The following is an 18,347-nucleotide window of genomic DNA, read 5'->3' as shown; positions in this document are numbered from 1 at the left end:
ATAATATAGATTAAATTTTAAAAAATGTTGTATATCTTTAGAGGATAATTTTGAAATTAAAAAAAAAAATATATATATATAAGCACTTTAGAGCTGGGCTCCAAGAATCCCTCTCTAATTTGGAATTCCATTGGAGCAAACTATTAAATGTTTTATAAATTTCAAGATGATATACACATAAAACTTACATTACTCTAAAAATTAATGTGAAAGTAATCTAATTTTGGAACCTCAAAACTTTTTTTAAGATGATACGCATATAAAGCTTACATGTACTCTTAAGATTAACAACTAATCGTCAATTTCCTCGCTAAGTTCGAAAACTATATTTTAGAATCTACTTAATTTAATTATGTTAAATAAAAATATCTACTTAATCTGAGTCTTTTGAATACATCACATTAGAGGGCCCTTGCAGTTATTTTCTGGATTTGAATTGCTGATGCGGGTATAATTTTGGGTAAAAATTGAATTGGGCTTTGCTTCTCCAATGCTTTTGCAATTTAATTATATTAAAATTTTTAATTTAGTATATAAAATTAAGTATATATATATATTATAATTAATGTATATTTTATTATAATAGAGTGTATCTAATTTAAATACATAGTGCATGCTAGAATCTATTATTATAAATAAAAAATTAAATATAATTGAATTATAAAAGCCACGTTTTGTGAGCTTTTTTCTTCTTCTTGTATAATGAATTTTCTTTTACCTTTTTTTTGGAATTTACTTTTGGTCTTATGTAATTTAATTACATTTATTTTTTCAATTTGTGATAATAGATTTTATTATGCACTACTGCATATCTAAATTATGTGTATTTTATTATAATAAAATATGGGTCCAATATAGAAAAAATATATGCACTGAGTTATATATATTAAATTAAAAAATTAGGTGTAATTAAATTAAAGAGTCCCAATTCCTCTTACTTAAAAAAAAAGGAATAAAAAAGGAAAAGAAAAAAGAAAAAAGATTATCGTTGCGTGTTCCAATCAGGTCTTTTGCAATACCGTAGCTTTGCCTGTTGGTGTTTATTAAGAGATCATCTTCAATTACAAGCTCATAACCGATAGCTGTAGGAATCCTTATGACACTTGCAAGCTTTCTCCCTTCTCGATCAGGTCTTTGGCAATACCGCAGCTTTGCCTTCGATGCACTCGATCCTTGGGCTTCTAACCGGCCCTTCCGAGAAGCAAAGATTTGTAGTTTAAAGAGGCAACAAAACCTGCCCACCAACTGTTTGTACCATTGCCGCAGTGACTTGGATGCTCCAAGAGTCTTTGTTGTATCGGATTTGCACACGGATTACCCCGAGAACATGGCGTGGGTGAGGCGCCTCTCGCCCGTGTGGTACAAGAATGATGTCCTCATCGTCGCCGGAGACGTAGCGGAGACATATAACAACTTTGTTTTGACTATGTCAGAGTTGAAGGGCAGGTTTGGCAGTGTATTCTACGTGCCCGGGAACCATGACTTGTGGTGCCGACGAGAAGAAGGCAAATTTTTGCAGGTGATTCACTATTGAATTTTTCTTGTGCCAACTTGGCAAATTCAAGTTTTATAATCTTCCCTCGAAAGATTGTATTGAGTGCAGAAAATTAAACTACTTGGTTGGTGAATTTGTGATTTCCATACTGAATTTGGAATTTGTTTCAGCTGAATTCACTGGAGAAACTGACCGCATTGCTTGATGCGTGCAGCGATCTAGGAGTGGAGACTAGACCAGCAGTTTTAGATGGTTTGGGAATCATTCCTCTGTACTCCTGGTATCACCAGGTAATTGAATTTTCATATGCAATAACCAAAATTTGTTTTTTTTCTATGTTTTCTGATGTTGGAAGAATATGTAACAGAGTTTTGACAAAGAGAAAGATATAACTTCTGTTCGAATTCCTTCCCTAGATATGGTAAGTTCCTCTATTTATATTAATGAAATTCTGCCTGTTTTAGTGATAGGTTTAGATGTACTGCCTTATCAGGTCATAGTTGTTATTGATGATTCACCCAGAATTTTAAAATTAAACATATGTATACTTGCCATCCTTCTTGAACCATGATATAGCAATTTAGTTCCATTTAATAGTAACTCATTCCATCAACTAAGCGCAGATGTCTATTACTCTTATCCAAGTGTTCATTTTATATACTGCACGACCTTAAAATTAGAGCAGGACTTGATGCATCAGCCACAATCAACACACTGCATAACCAATTTATAGTGTTTTGAGATCTGAACTTTTGTCCAAGGCGTCAGATATCCACCAAATTCAAAGCCAGTTATTTAGAATTTCCAAGTTTTATCAAATTTTGATCTAATCTCCAACTCATAGTTTAAATGTTCCCAACTGATCAGGCTTGCAAAGACTTTCATGCTTGCAAATGGCCTGCACATTTGTCAAATGATGATGTTGCTCTTGCTCTTTACTTTGATATGATGAATGAGAGGTACCATAATGCGACCAATGAAGTTCAGAGGGCCAGTAATGAAATAATAACGTTTTCTCACTTTGTCCCGAGGTAAGTACTCATACCTATTAGAACAACTAATTTTGTTAATTTTTAAAAGTTGAAACCATAATTGGCTTTCTTCTCTCAGAAAAGAAGATTTAACAACAAAGATGAGCTAGAAGACCTTGTGCCACATCTTATGTCTAATTCCACCTAATTTTACCACATTTATATAGAACAAGGACAGTGGTAAATAGGGAAATCCAATATCAAATAGAAAAGAAGCACAAAAGTATTATTAGTAGAATTTCAGTCTGGAAAAAAGATCTAGTCTTGTAAGTAGATATGCTTTTTTTGTATTTGTATTTCAAATCTTATAAAGAATTGACTGTTCAAATATTATATGCTCAATAGAATTTGTTGTACTGAATATTGATTAGGCCGACCTTATGGTTGCACCAATTAAAAGCTGACAGCATATTGATTGCATGAATAAATGCCTCAACGACTTGGGGTACTTCTCCAGACCATAAATGACTTTAGTTTTTTTGTTTAATTATGAGCGATCCTTCTATAACTTGATCGATTTCAGCGTCTAAGTATATACATATACAGGCAAGAATTGTGTCCTGAGAAGAGAATGCTTTTTTATCCAAAACTTCCAAAGATCATAGGCTCTGATTTTCTGGAAGTCAGACTAAGATCTATCCACAAAAGCAGTGGAAGTAGATCAGCCTGTCATGTGTTTGGCCATACACACTTCTGTTGGGATGCTGTAATTGATGGGATCAGGTATTTGTTTGCCACCTTTGGTTGATGATTGGTTAAAAAAATTTGAAAAGGGCAATTCATGTTAGGTTTTTTAACATGTAGATATGTCCAAGCACCTCTGGCTTATCCTAGAGAAAGAAAAAGGAGGATGAATGGCGGTGAAGATTGGCTGCCATTTTGCATTTATTATAAAGGTCTTACTGATAGATTATCTCCTGCCTATTGGTCTGATTACTACTCTAAAAACAAAAGAGACCCTGATAATACTGATCTTGCACCATGGGTTGCCAGATTTTACACGAGGTAGCTCAGACCTCTTCTCTCTGATATCACCGTTGAATAAGTAGAGGGATGATTTCAACCTGCATCTTTCTACTCCTCAATAAATGGAGGAAAAAAAATTTAGCTGTTGTATCTCTCTGTTTTTCTTTAGTTAACATCTGTCACCATTATGTTTAGAAATAATGTGACTTATTATATTGTTATGATGCTGAGGAATGGAAATTTGAACTATTTGGATAATTAACCACAACAATTCTCTTTTCTTTCGTGTTTCTTGCTGATTTTTCTCTTCCTTTTGTTATCTTGAACACTTCTCTCTTTGTTATTGGTAATATTGCTGATGCTTACAAGTAATATTTTACATACCTTATGTGCCAAAAGCTACGTGGTGTTGCTTATTGTTTCATGCTATTTGTAGTCTATTACAAGCTTGCAATGAAAGAACTTTTCCTAATAAAATAGAAGTAAATTCAGAAAACTAGGATTTGTGGAGATGCTAGCAGTATTGAAATGCATGCTTTTCATGAAAACATGAGGATACAAGTAAAGATGAATTTAACCTCTAGGTAGAGAAGCTCAATGCTGCTTCATGAACATATCTGATCTCTTCTATGCTCTAACTGCTCAAATATGGATTGGTTTGCCATTTAAGAGTTCGAATAGCATCTGAAAATACAGTTGCAGAAACATACTCCAAGGGACCATGATTTGGCATCCAATTTCTTATACATGCAGCCTAGAAGGCTTGGCAAAAGGTAAAAGAAATGAACTTTTAATTCTAAAGATCTATAATTAAGGTTTTTCTTTCACTGGCTGTGTCGTTGATCTCTTCAATCTTCTTGATAACCTCAGACATCTTTGGGCGTCTCTCTGGCTCAAATGCTGTACATTCAAGTGCAATCTCTGTGAGCCTCAGCATATCTCCATGCCCTTCTTTTTCAGCCACTATTTCCAAATCCAAAATGTCTGTGGACCACTCATCTCTCACAGCTGATCTCACCCACTGCGATAAATCTTCATCGTCCTTGCTGGGAAACTTGCCAGTGACAACCTCTAGAAGTATCAGGCCGAAGCAGAAGACATCCGCCTTGTTGGTCAATCTCCTGCCTTGTGAGAATTCTGGGGTCTTTTCTACTGCCAGCTTATGCATGTGCGGAAGAAGGGGTTGGAATCCATAATCTGTCAGCTTGGTGCTGTAGTTTTGATGTTTCATATGAAGGATGAGGACATTGGATGATTTCAAGTTAGCATGGGGAACCGTGTGAAAGGGTAGACATTGATGTAGGTAAGCCAAACCTCTGGCTATACCCTTTACTATAGATAACCGTGCTGCCCATTTCAAAGGCATCCTTCCCTCTCCTCTATGATCTAGCATCAAAACAGAGCTTATGTTAGATTTTGGAATGTTAGTAAACTAACACTATCACTGATATTGATTTTACTTACCATGCAGCAGCTGGAATAAGCTCCCTCCAGGGATATGATCATAGATCACCAGCTTCTCTTCCTTGGAGTAATAGTAGGAGATGATCTCCACAATGTACTCATGCCTTAGCCTCCCGAGCAACTGCAGGTGCTGAACAAACTCTTTCCTGCTCACACCATTCATGTTCTTGAGCTTCTTCACTACGGTGATCAGACCAGACTCCAGTGTCACTTTGTATGTAATCCCTAACTTTCCCTTCCCCATGATATCTGCCGAAGATCGCAGTAGAGTATCAAGGTCGAAGGCCACCTTTTCTTTGTTAAAGAACTCCAAATCAATTCTCCTTTCTGTCTCTGCTGAAGTTGCCATGCCTTTTGCTGCCTTCTCTATGAATTCTGCCGAGATTTCTGCTATATGGAGAAAAAATGTATTAGTTATTGAAGGCTGATCGAGAGGTGTTAGATAAAGTAATAACATAGCAAGTGGCAACACCTGAATGATCTCGGTGCCACTGTGCCTTCTGATACCTTCTGTTGTAACACAAGGACAATAAGATGACCATGAAAAGGACCAAGACTGCACCCAATGCGATCAGAAGAATACTCCATAGTTCCAAACCCTTGGTCTTCGGTTGACTGAAATGTCTGGAAGGAGGTGGTGCACCATTCGTTGGTCCATTCAGAGGAGCCTTATCGCCAGGAGGGTTCATCAGTCCATGTGGAGGAGCCTTACGACCAGGAGGATTCAAAGAGCATGGCTTGTTCAACGATTTCCCACACAGATCCATATTATGATCAAATGAACTCTTTGGAAAATTCTGCAAGATTGAAGTCTCAGGAATGCGGCCTTGGAGGAAGTTGTAAGAGACATTGAATTCTGTCAGGGTATGTTGATTGAATGGCGGAATTGTTCCATTGAGAAGATTATCTTGTAGCTCTAGTTGAGTTAGGCTCGGCAGTGATGCAAATTCTTTTGGAATTGGTCCTGAGAAACGGTTGCGTGACAAGGACACAATTCGAAGATGAACAAGGCCTTTGAGGTTGGGAAGACTGCCATGAATAGCATTCCTCCGCAGACTGAGGTTGGCTAGGTATGTGACATTCTGGAGGGCATCCGGCCGAAGTGAGCCCGTCAGCTGAATCCCTTCAAGGGTGATTCCGACAACATTAGAGTTTGAGCACTTGATCCCAAACCACCTGCTCCTGTCCTTATAGCAAGGAGGACCTGTCCAATTCGAGTGCAGGTTCACGGCAGAGCGCAGCGAGTCACGGAGCTGGATCAAATCATTCCTTTGGTTGTGGTAAAGATCTTCACTTCTGCTGCCTGACGCTGCCATTAAGAAAATTGACACAAACACTATTAAAAACCTTGACCGCTTCATGCTCGAGTTTGAATCGAGCGTGAGACAGATATATGAGTAATGAATTGGAATGCTATTCGGGAAAGCTGTTCATCAAGTTCCGCATCATTCTTAAGAAGGCAGGACTAGAATTGAGGGATAGCAAATTTATGTGGCAGGGGAGCTCTTGGATAGAAGATGTTGCAAGTTTAATGCAAAAAGGTGAGCCTTGGATCTTTTTAAATGAGTTGCCGAAATGTGCAAGGCAAGTGAACTAAGATGCAAGTGGTGGGAAATCATATACATCAAGTAAAGTGTTGATAAATCAATTATATAATAATAGTTATTAGTTTGGCAGATTTGATTTTTTTGGCACTGGAGAGCACTTTGTCTCCATGGATTGGCCAACCAATTCTTGTGGGAGGTGGAAGCGGTTGCACCAAACTGACTGATGAGAGGAGAAAGCCTTTATGTGTGATCTCAATCTTACGTGGGCAAAAGATGGATGGTTGGATTACGGATAGGATGTGTACTTGCCTTTCCTTTTAAGCTATCCAATTGTCAGTTGTAATTGGTTGGTTGAAAGGTCAAAGCAGTCAATCAGGATATATCATGTCACCTTGTTTGTACTATGTTTTGTGATCCAGTTTGTTTCACTTTCACATCTCATGGAAACTTTTTTTCAAGCTTTCCTTGCCTTTTGTGTCTCTTTTTTATTTGATTTTGGAGTTATGCACACCCCTTTTGACATGGATTTGAGCATAACCATTCACTTTGGCATCTTGTTTGCAGTGTCTTAAAGCAACGTAGTAGATAAGCAGGAGTAATGATGCTCCAGGATTAGTTGGTTGTTTGGACCAAATAACCTTTACAGTTATATATATACATGTAGAGAGAGAAAGAGATATATATTTATATATTCCAATATTTTCCCAATTATTCTTTTACAAAGGAACTCATTTCGAACCCTCTTTTATCGAAAAATTCGGTTTACTTCCGACCTTCTCCAAGTAGAGTGTTTTTTTTTGTGTGTGTGTGTGATTTATGAGAATTGTAAGGATCAAAATGAGAAAAAAATATCAAACATATAAGATCATGCGCCATCTTTGTGCTAAATTTTCAACGGTCCGATTTTAATCAACCGCTTCGGTAACCGTAATACGCTTCTTCACCCGTCCGTAATTCTCTCTTCCTGCTCTCTTCCTTCACTAACGGAATTTAGAAAACCCAAAACCCTCTCTTCGCCCAATCGTCCTCCCATGAGTGACGAGGAGAATTAGAATAATAGCAAGAATAAGAACAAAAAGGAAATGGATATCTCCCACTTTATCTCCGCCCCTTCCGCTTCCTCCCCTCTAAAACCCTCTCCTCTCCTCTCCTCTCTCTCCAGCCTCGCCGGAACTCTGGCCTCCGTCTCGACCGCCGCCAATGCCGCCTCTCTCTCCTCCGCTGCTCCACCTCAATTTATTCCTCCGATGAGTCATCTAGTGTCATCGCACCTCCCGTGTTTGGCGGCCGGAAGGAGCTCTCCGGGTTCTATTCTTTGGTCGACGCCATTTCGTCGCCTCCTGCGAGGTTGGCGGGCTCTGTTTTTATCGCCGCTGCCGCTATGGTGGCGGGGTATGGCCTAGGACTAAATATTGGAGGGAGCCGGACAGCAGGGCTTGGTAGAGCAGCCGTGCTCGGCGCGGCCGGGGATGCGATGGTTTACGCGCTCAATGTGAGCGTTCCGATGTCGCGGCGGTGAATCTCCACAATCTTGTCGCGGGTTATGACGATCCAATGGCGTTGATAAAAGATCACATTGAAGCCATTGTCATTAAGTTGGTCAATCTACATTCTGTAGTATTCTAATTATTTATTATATATATATATAATATGTGGACAAATTTTATGGGGTTTAGATATCTGGCTTCTGCCTTATAAGAAAGGGAACTCACGAAATAGCGATAGCAATCAGACATGATAGAGTTTCAATTATGTCAAGTTCAAAGAGGATGCTTATTATTTTGATAGCTTGATTTTGTTCTGTTGAATGTGCTTTTATCTAGTTTATACATAGTCCACAAATGGCTGACTTCTTCCATGACTTGGCTTTTTATATTACGAGCAATACATATGCTTCCAATCTGCAAAACACATGTTGCAGCCTTTGACATTTCAGTATTCCATAGACTACTCTGGGCATAGGTAGTATCTTCTTGTTTTTAAAGAACCTACCGACCTCACCATAAATATGATGCATTATCTGATGTCTTAGCTTTCTGAAGCAGATAATTCTCGCTATTGGTAATGCTTATGGCTTGGATTTCATTTTGTGTGCCTTTTCAGATATAAGTGGCTCTTTCAAAGTCTAAAATATTAACTTTTCTTCTTCCTAAATGTGCTGAAATTGTCAGACCTCTTTGGTTTCTAATGATGCATATTGTAATTCAGTTTCATCTTGTGCTGACTTATATGGTGTAAGAGATCTGGTGAAGTTTAACTTGGAACCATGCTTGATTTCTTTTACCGCAGGTTGCATCCCTGAATGACATGCTTGCTTGTGACATGACCGTCCCTTGTCATAGTCATCGCCAGAGGAGCTTGATGGCCTCTACTGCTTGTATCTGAAGAGGATCCCGAAGCCTGGAAAGCTTTCTCGGTTGCAGTACTTGCTTGGCTTTAGTGATGCAAAGGCTGCCGTGCTTCGAGATGCGGCTGAGCAAGGAGCATTGCCAATCGGAATTGAAGAAGAGGAATTTGGTTATCATCAGACTCCGGTAGAGTTAAGATTTTTTTATTTTGTTTGTTTAAAGGGTTTAATATGATTTAATATTTATCCGCATAAATATGAAGATTGTATAGTTCCATTCCTTTTACATCATCTTTCTAGTCATTTTATACGACTTATATTTCATTGACTATAGATATGATTCAAATCATGAATTCAATCAACTGGCTGGTTTTTCTTTGATTTCCTTTTCATCTCTGGTTTTGATATTAATAGAGGAAGCATGTTTGAGCTATGGTATTCATCGATTTGCACCTTTCTGTCCTTTTTCTCGCGTTCAGGCCTAACAGAACATGAATTATTTTTACATTAATATGCAGGCTCCATACCGTTCCCTTATTGAAACAGTTTTCTAACATTATTTCACGAATCATGCACATATATACCACGAGAGTAGGGAAATTATATCATGTAGAAAAGATAAAGCCTAAAGGATTGCTTATGCTACATAAAAAAATCCATCCACAAACAAAGCATCGCGTCCTGGTGTTTGCCCACTGGGGAAATTTCTCAGTGCATGTGGGATTTGAAATATTCCACCATTAGGATCTCTTGTCATGTAAGTCTCAGATGGAGGCTGCTCCTGTATAGCCATTCAGACACCACTCAACAGTAGCCCCTAAGGCTCAAAATAAGGCTGAATAAGTTCTTCGTGACCTGAAAGAACTGAAGAAGATGGATCATGTGCCTGAAGTAATAATTTGAAGAACAAAGCTGACTGAAAAAACCTCATTTCTCAGTAACATAATTTCTACAAAATTTGCTCTTACAAAAGGAAAACATAGCCTGCAGATCCCAACTGATGAAACACATGCTTATATGGGGTTCCGGAACGAAAAGATAGTCTATAGACAACAACCTCAAGAAGGATAAGGAAAATGAAACTAGTACCAGCAGCAACATATCTACCCTCTTAACCACAAAAATACCTAAACTCCTAAGTTGCATATATACCAAGCACATTTACCTAATATCGCTATTATTACTAGCTGTATGTAACTTAAAGTTTCAACACAAATTCCAAATAGGTAGCATTTGCCAGACTTATACCGATATAGCTCATACTCAATTTCATAACCTCATAGTATCTACCAGAGAGCAGAGTTCCACGTCAATAGTTAGCTGGCAACAACTGCCAGTGTTCAGGCCAGCATCATTTTCCTGCCACGTGTTTTATTGACTTCTGTGAAATAATGTGCCAAATAAAAAATAATATATACTTTGAAGATTGTGTTCTTAATTGTGTTTTGTCGCTACAATAGTTATTACCGTCCTTAATGTTGTTTGCCATTTTTTCTTCTTTTTTTCATTTAAGAAAGTTTTTTTTCCCTTTGCTCATTTTGCTGTTTGTAGTATCTTTGAACAATGAAGAGATCACTAGGTGATACAAAAATAATTAAGATCTTGATAAGAATAAAGTAGTCAAATCCACATTTTCGCAGGACATGGTACCGTCATAATATCAGTTACTATGATATCCAACATCCTAAATAAAGCTCATATCAGATCGACGAGAAAACTAGATCAGATGCATCAAAATTACAACAAAGTGACTTTTTATGTATACTTTGATTAACAGGCTTGCATGCCCATCCCCGACTGTCCAGCAATTTGGTTCAATGACAGGTGGGAATGTAAGGCATGCTACAGGCAGTGTCTACCTTTGACTTGAGTTCAAAGGGAAATTAGAAACCCATGGAGGATTCACAAATTAGCTCTCCACGAAGTATGGACTAGGTCATAATGTAGAGTGAATGAACAGTAGGTAAACAAAGCAAGAGGGCAAAAACATAATATGACTACCTGTACACATTTTCCTGCCAATGCAGATTATGAAATGAATGCCACATAAATGTTGTCCTTCAAACATTCTCTGGCCAGAACTCCCTAAAGAAAGCTCGTTCAAATTCTCTCTCTTCCATTCTTTTCTCTTCTTCTTGCATTTTCCTAATTCTTTTGGAGACTGACTTCACTTTCTTCTTAGACTGCAAATCCTCCTGGCACATAGTGTGCACAACATTCAGATCATTCTGAATTTCTAATATGTCTTCAAATAAGGAAACAAGATAATTTTAAGAATATTTAGGTCAAGGACCAAGCTCACTACTAAAGAGTACAGGCATGGATGAAACATAGTGCAAAACAGGAAGAAACAATCCATCTGTTCTTGTTCAAATTAATCAGTTGGAAGTGAAAACTGAAAAGATTACATACTTGGCTATATGGTGCAGAAAAAATCTGTTGGGATGGCATTACCAAAAAATAAATATTGTATTTCTATGACGTGACACATTTGTTGAGAAACTTCATAATCTTACTGTAAGTATTATCTTTTAATTGTACTAATTCCTCTTTTTTTCCATTTTTCGTTCTACACAATACCTGTACCAGTTGAATAAGCCCCAAGAATTTGAGGTTATTCACATTCCCATTTCATATTCAAAAGGCATGAAGATTCAAGATGATATAGACAATGGTGGCACTATTTCATATTTTTTAACTCATGAATATTCTAGGGAAAAAGAAACAGATATTTCAAATACTTGTTGGCATGGCATGTATCAATTGACATGCTTGTTTCGCACCTTGGAAGTAGGAGGATCTTCATGGCTCTTCAACTTCTGCTTTACTTTCTCAGCACCCAAACCACGCTTATTCTTCTTCACATGAGTCTGTAGAGGTTCCAACCTTCCCTGTCCATCAATATTATGACATTCAAATATCTAAATAAATCTTCGAAATATAAGATAAATTGTTATTTAGCCCTAGAAGACACAGTGAAAGCATTAATAATCTGTTTGAATGGCAAGTTATTCTCCCAATTCCAGTATTCCACACATGATGAAGATCTCATTAAGACATTAACCAAATGAAGGATTGCATATTCACGATGAATAATCATCTTACCAACCTTAAGTCACAATATTTAAAATATTTCATGAAAAAAATTATCCGTGAATGCTACGAATTCCCTAACCAACCAATCCTGCAACATAAATTTCGAATGGAGTGAGAACAGATCGCTGATACAGATAATGCTCTCAAATCATCTGATATCAGACAGAGGAAACAACCTTCTGTTTTATAGCAGACATCATAAAAGATGAAATATCTAATAGAAGAATGGCATGAAAAAGAAGAATAAATGAAGAAAACAAGCTGGAAGAGAAAAGAAGAAAATATAATATTTCCAATTTCTTCAAAACGCGTATTAATTTCCTGAATGCACCTAAATTAAAGGAGATAAAGGAGGAAATTTGTCAAATTGCCCAAAGAAAATCCATATGAACTATATTTTGTTTTAGCCGGCAGCCCCTAAGAAGCCCTCCCTCGTGTAATAACACACCTAGAAAAAAGTTTTCCAACTTTTGCAGCACCACAAATGTTTAAGCTGATAGATGATAATGACTTTATAATAATAGACTGAAATCTACAATCCGCTAATCAATTCAAACCAAATAGAAGTTAAAACAATCAGTTAAAAGGGGCAGTGAATAAATTAATTAACATTTGAGCATCTAAAGAACATCTCGCTCGCAGCTAATATCCTCGATGGTAAACGAAACGAATCAGTATGTAACCTAAGCCCTAGAATTGCGTAATCATGTCCAATAAACTAATCCAAGAAGTCGCAAAGATCACAACCTAGAGATATATATATATCCAAGATTCTCACCTGCTCGGAGGCTCCGAGGCCGGTGCCCTCCTTCCACCCGCACTTCTTTAGCAGCTGTACGAATTGGAGGAGATCGGATGTCAGAGAAGAAGGACGAGAAAGATTAGAACAAACGAAGCCCTAAACGAAACCCTAACCCTAACGAACCTGGAAGCCGACGTTTGAGGAATCGATTGCTCTGGAGCTGGAGCCCAACTCCTCCTCCATCTTTCTTTTTTGGAGAAGTCGGCGGGAAGTTTCCCTATGTAACGGCGATCGCTTCGGAAATTTATAGCCAAGTTATCCCCTGTAACACTCCTTAAATCAAGTATGCTATTTTTTTAAGGGAAAGTCCAAGATTATTCATTAACAAGCGAGGATTACAATAAAAAATATATATATAAATAGGGGAGATAGAGCAACAGTCTTTTAACACAAATCTTACATTTGGCGTACAATAGACAGCACAATAATTCAACCCAAATGATTAAGTCTAAAGGCACAACACAAAATAAAATGAAAAACTGCCCAAGAGATTCTCAATAGCAAAGAGCCTCGAGTTTAGCATTATCAACGGGTTCCGTTAGTCCAGCAGCCTAAGACGTGGTCTCCTAAAATATAAATTAAAAGAAAAATACTAACAACACCCTAATATGCACAACAGGGCTCTACAATAAGTTATATGGCCACTGTTAAATATCACACATCTGTATGAAAGCACAACCTGTTACTATGAAAGGGTCTTAAACCCTCTCCCCACTTAGAGGATCTCATCTACCTAGCATGGCAGAGTGGAGAACCGACAAATGGGTGGCGACCAAGTTTGGAACCAGTGAGGGAGGAAAAGAGAAGAAGAGTGGCAACGGTGGTGAAGAGCAACAGTAGGGAACAACAACGGTGAAAGGGTTTTGGGTAGATCCAAGCCCTATGAGGAAGGCGGCAAGGGGTAGGGATGCAATAGGCTTGGATTCGGTGGAAGGGTAGCGGCCAAGCTTGGATCTAGTGAAGAAGAGAAAGAGAAAAAAGTGGCAACAGTGGGAAGCGGCAACTGCAAGAGGTTTTTGGTGGCAAGAGATGACGAAGTTGAACGGCGACAATGGGCACAGTGTTGAACAACAACAAAACTATAACATCTGTATATTAAAAAAAAAATTTGTTGGCGCACGCGCCATGCGCGTGCGCTGACTCCTTCTTCCCCCTTCCCCCTTCCCCCACCTCTCGCAGTCAGTTGCGAGAGGTGGGAGAGAAGTGCGCCGGAGTGGAGTTAACTCCACTCCGTTGCTCTCTCCACCTCTTCTCTATTTAATCTCCACTCTTTCCCCTCGAGTTTTCTTATTTCGCAACTTCCTCTTCTTCGCTCTTCTCTTCTCTCTTTTCTCTCCCGAGCCGCCGAAGTTCTCGTCGTAGGCAGCAAGTCACCAGAGCGCCAGCAATCAACCAAAACCCCCTCACCTCGATCCTCAGGTTAGCCTTCATCCCCTCTTTAGTTTAATTTGAAAATAGCCTAGTTAATCATGCATAATTAGGAATTTATTTTCATCTGCCTTCGCCGGAGAAATTCGCCGGTCGGCGACCTCAAGTCGACAACCCATCGATTCGGGAAGTTTCCCCGCTTTAACCCCTTGTTGTGGATACCCAAATTGGGTACCCACGGGGCACGAGGGAGGCGATGCCATGTCGCCTCCCACCGCCGGGTTTCTTTAGCACAAGCGACCACCACCGGCGGTGGTGGCCTCGCTCGTCAACCTCGACTGACCCACCTCTTCACTTGGAAGAGGTAGGTACCCGAGATGAGGGCTTCGAGCCCACCTAGCACTGAGTCGGGAAGCTCCATGGCCGCCGATCATGGAGTTCCTCAACTCTCGCCCTCCGGCCGCTCTGGCCGGAGGTTTTGATCACTCATGCACCCAAGTTGACCTAGTCGACTTGGGGAGGAGTTGCCGGAGGCGGGGGCTACCGGTGACAAGGATCACCGACAGCAACATCCCTTTCTCCTCTGTTTCTCCTTCTCTAGCAAGGAGACGAGGAGAAGGTGGGGATTGGGCCAACCCCCACCGCTCTCTCTCTGGGCTGTGGCGTGGGCTGCACTGCAGCCCAGGTCCTCAGACCTTCTCTAAGGCCTCGGTGGTCCACCATCTCACCTTGTTGGACTGGGCCCTTGAGCCCAGTCCAGAGCGCCTTAGAACCTGGTGGGCTGCGGTAGGCCCACCTCCTCACTCTGTTGGACTGGGCTCTTAAGCCCAATCCACTGTCTCTAATCCAGTGGGCTGTAGGTAGGTCTGCAGCCCACTCTCTCTCACCTAATTTGCTGGACCTTGAGCCCAGCCCAACCATTAACCCTAAGACTAGTTTATTTATTAGTCTGTTATTTTTTTTAAATTCTGTTGGCTACATAAATTGTAATTAATTAAAATTTTCTCAACCATGTTATTAATAAAATTAGGATTTATACATAATTAAATTAGACATTTGAATTTATTAGTCTTTTCATTTATCTCCGACACTTACATTGTAAACGACTCTAAATGACCGTTATTTTTTTTTAAATTAAGACAAATAATATTTCGGACCTAGAAAATCAAACTTAAATTCATACAACCAAATAGTTAGTCTATAAGTTCATTAATCTTATGTTTATTTTATTTATAAATTATTAGATCCATTATTGTGCGGGAAGGATCTCGAAAATTAAGAAGAGCCGACTGATTAGGAGAGTAAGATGGATTCCAGAAATAACTCAGGCGAGTAGAATTATATAATAGTCTACGAAAAATGCATACTTATGTCATTTCTTACCTATATTAATTAAATGTTGTTTTCTTACTTGTGAAAATTACATGACATTTCATACTTGCATTTAATTACATGTTAATTCTTACTTGCATTATTTATCATTTAATGCACATGTATGATAGATTCTATGCTTGTTTATAATACTTGTTATTTTAATGATTCTATTAAATAAATAATAGAGGTCATGGCACCACGTGCACGTATCATTGTTAATCAAGTCTCAGCTAGGCAGTGCCCTTTTACCCACTCAACCCGGGGTTAAGGGTAGAGTGTATTATATAGTATTATATTAGCGGTCTACACCTGAGGTCGGTAGCTGGTGGAGCATTCAGGTGATTATACTGCCCTAGTTGGAGACTAGTCTATGATGATATTAGAAAAGATGATTAAGAGGTAGAGATTATAGCTCTAGCGGTACCCGAGGACGCAGGGTCATGGCGTCTATTGAGCTGTGTGCTCTTATCCGTCGTATATGATGATTTCGCTCTGTGTGATGATTACTAGAGCGGTGTTGATGGGCCTACGACTGGGGTCCTTAGTTTGATGGCCACAGACAACCGGTCATATGCAGCGTCGCCAGACATGTATGGGCGATAATACCGCTAGATGACTAGTCCCCCTCGATTTTTATGGTGCTTTATGAGATATATTATTGTGACTCGACTTCTGTATGGATTTCTATGTAAAATGAGTTATAATGATGAAAGTTAGTAAAAGTCATAATGTACACTTTCCCTGACATGCTATGGGTTTGCATTTCTATATATCATGTAATATTCTTAGATTATTATTGGATTTTACTTGCTGGGCTCTGTGCGCACCGTCATTTTGGTGGACATCGAGGAGTAGCAGATTCATTCCTTTATTTTTAGCATTTGTTTATTCTATTATTTCAGTTGGATTTAGCCTCTGCGATGGTATTTATGTTTTAACAAATTTGTGTTGGACTTGTATTCCTAGAGGTTTGTTGAGGCCAGTGATATTGTAATTCTGGTTTATTTGTTGGATTATTATGGTATTTCTTGACTTATTCAGATACTTTGTGAGATTATTTCACTGACAGGTCACGTGAGAATCACGTGAAAATTTTCTACGTGAGGAACACGTGAATTTTGGAAGTGGGTGTTGTTTCAAAAACTGTGGTGAGAAGGAGGAGAGCTCGAGTTTTTAGGAAAAAGGAAGGAAGAAGAGAGAGCAAAAAGAGAAAAAAAACACTTCTTGTTATCAAGTATGCTATAATTTTGAGAAACTTAGGATCATAATTAGGTGCTTGGAGTGTCTAGATATGTTTTTTTTTCACATTTTAAACTCTCAACTAAATCTAACATCTCTCCTTATTCTCACGGTATTAGACATCAAATAATTTTCTTATTTTCAACTTTTTATTTCTTTTACAATAAGTGTAAGATGATTCATAGAAAGCCTTTTTAGATCACGTTTTTTTAATAAAATAATCTAATAGATAACTAATAGAACAGTTATTTAGAAGAATTTATACAACTAAAGTGGAATTTGTTGCCAAAAAAATAAATGAGAAAGTCTATATAAAAAATAAACGATAGTTCATAGGATCTAAATATAAATATTTCTAAATAAAAGTATAGAATAGATGAATCTCTGATTTTTAAGATTAATAGCTTAAATTATTTTAAAGAAAAAAAAACCTAATCACTGTAGTATTTTTTTTTCAGAGAGAAATAAGTAAGAACTTAATTATGTCCATGCTTAAAGCGTTAACTATTTTGAGCATAGTTACTACAATCTGATAATAGCATATAACATTTACGAGAGAATATCCAAGTAAAGAATCATTAGTGCTCTGAATTGCTTTAATGGCAATACCTGACTGAAGCCTTTGGTTTCTCGGCAGGTACTCAAATTTAATATTTTTACAACCGGATCCAAACAGAATCTAAGAAAATCTTGGATTGATTTAAACAATTTATGTCTCAAGAATTGATCTGATTTCAGTCAGGCGTGGAAATTCGACTGGTTGCTTAGCAGATCCGCGGTTTAATTATTTTTCTTAGCTGTCTCGATTGATATATATATATATCAAATAAATGAGAATAAGAGCAACTATTTCCACATCTGTCGCTGTGCTATTAGTCAAACGAGAATACTTTTTAGACAAAGATTGCCTTCCTTAACGCTTACGCGGACAATAATAATATCTCACAAAGTTGGATTAAGCATCACAAAATGTCGCTAGATTATATATTGATACTTATTCCCGATTAGGGATGCCGAAATAAGTGAGCAGCTCGAGCTCGGGCTCGGGCTCTGGCTCGGCTCAATTTGGCTTAAGTTAAGCCAAGCCAGAGTTTTATTTTAAAGCTCAATTTGTATTTCAAGCTAAGTCCGAGCGAGAGCTCAAGCTTGACTTAAATATAATTTTATTAATATTATATATATTAATATATATTATATATATAATATATTTATAACTATTAGATCTTTGATCTAATGACTATTATAATCCTATCTCTATTAACACTAACCCTAAATCTAATAAAATAACTCGTAACAAACCCAACACCCAAGCTCCTCCTCATTTCCTCTTCCTACTTCTCTGTCAACTGGCTCATTTGGCCCTCGATGGCCTCCTCCTCCATCGGTTTGGCCTCGACTTCGACGTTGGCCTCCTCATCTTTCTCCTCCACCGTCTTCTCGTCCTCCTCCTCCTTCACCTCCTCATCCAGCCTCGTCCTCCATCAACGACAAACTGCCGCCCTGCCGTCTCCTTATCTTCCTTCACCTCCCAATTCAGTCTCATTTTCCTTCATCGACAAGCTGTCGCCGCCTTCTCCTCTCCATTGGCCTCCTCCTTTGGCAAGCTGTCGCTCCACCG

At 38.5% G+C, this 18,347-nt stretch overlaps 3 protein-coding genes across 6 annotated transcripts; 1 reads left to right on the top strand and 2 right to left on the bottom strand.

Moving 5' to 3' along the window:
• The first annotated feature begins 990 nt into the window (after positions 1–990).
• Positions 991–6,961, top strand: LOC140793844 (uncharacterized). 2 transcript variants are annotated; one of them, XM_073145586.1, is made up of 8 exons: positions 991–1,519; positions 1,666–1,785; positions 1,863–1,916; positions 2,363–2,526; positions 3,073–3,249; positions 3,331–4,265; positions 4,363–4,795; positions 4,964–6,961. In XM_073145586.1, the coding sequence occupies exons 1-6, from the start codon at positions 1,097–1,099 to the stop codon at positions 3,533–3,535; spliced, it is 1,143 nt and encodes a 380-aa protein (XP_073001687.1). In that variant the 5' UTR covers positions 991–1,096; the 3' UTR covers positions 3,536–4,265; positions 4,363–4,795; positions 4,964–6,961. The 2 variants fall into 2 exon arrangements, with proteins under 2 accessions (XP_073001687.1, XP_073001688.1); XM_073145587.1 differs by having other exon boundaries at positions 1,072–1,519; positions 1,710–1,785.
• LOC140793843 (probable leucine-rich repeat receptor-like protein kinase At1g68400) lies at positions 4,132–6,317 on the bottom strand. Its single transcript, XM_073145585.1, has 3 exons — positions 5,429–6,317; positions 4,957–5,343; positions 4,132–4,878 (listed from the first exon to the last, which is right to left on the bottom strand). Exons 1-3 carry the CDS (start codon positions 6,315–6,317, stop codon positions 4,289–4,291), a joined length of 1,866 nt encoding a protein of 621 aa, XP_073001686.1. The 3' UTR covers positions 4,132–4,288.
• Positions 6,962–9,384: 2,423 nt separating the features above from the next.
• Positions 9,385–13,078, bottom strand: LOC140794509 (uncharacterized). 3 transcript variants are annotated; one of them, XM_073146596.1, is made up of 5 exons: positions 12,872–13,078; positions 12,725–12,778; positions 11,634–11,741; positions 10,852–11,045; positions 9,385–9,714 (listed from the first exon to the last, which is right to left on the bottom strand). In XM_073146596.1, exons 1-4 carry the CDS (start codon positions 12,929–12,931, stop codon positions 10,911–10,913), a joined length of 357 nt encoding a protein of 118 aa, XP_073002697.1. In that variant the 5' UTR covers positions 12,932–13,078; the 3' UTR covers positions 9,385–9,714; positions 10,852–10,910. The 3 variants fall into 3 exon arrangements, with proteins under 3 accessions (XP_073002697.1, XP_073002698.1, XP_073002699.1); XM_073146597.1 differs by having other exon boundaries at positions 9,385–9,705; XM_073146598.1 differs by having other exon boundaries at positions 10,852–11,033.
• Between the last annotated feature and the right edge of the window lie 5,269 nt (positions 13,079–18,347).

Source organism: Typha latifolia, chromosome 8 (assembly GCF_019914945.1).
Source record: "Typha latifolia isolate L0001 chromosome 8, TyphaL0001v2, whole genome shotgun sequence".
Classification (NCBI taxonomy): Eukaryota; Viridiplantae; Streptophyta; class Magnoliopsida; order Poales; family Typhaceae; genus Typha; species Typha latifolia.
The sequence above is the reverse complement of the archived record's forward strand: the minus strand, read 5'-3'. Positions and strand labels throughout refer to the sequence as shown.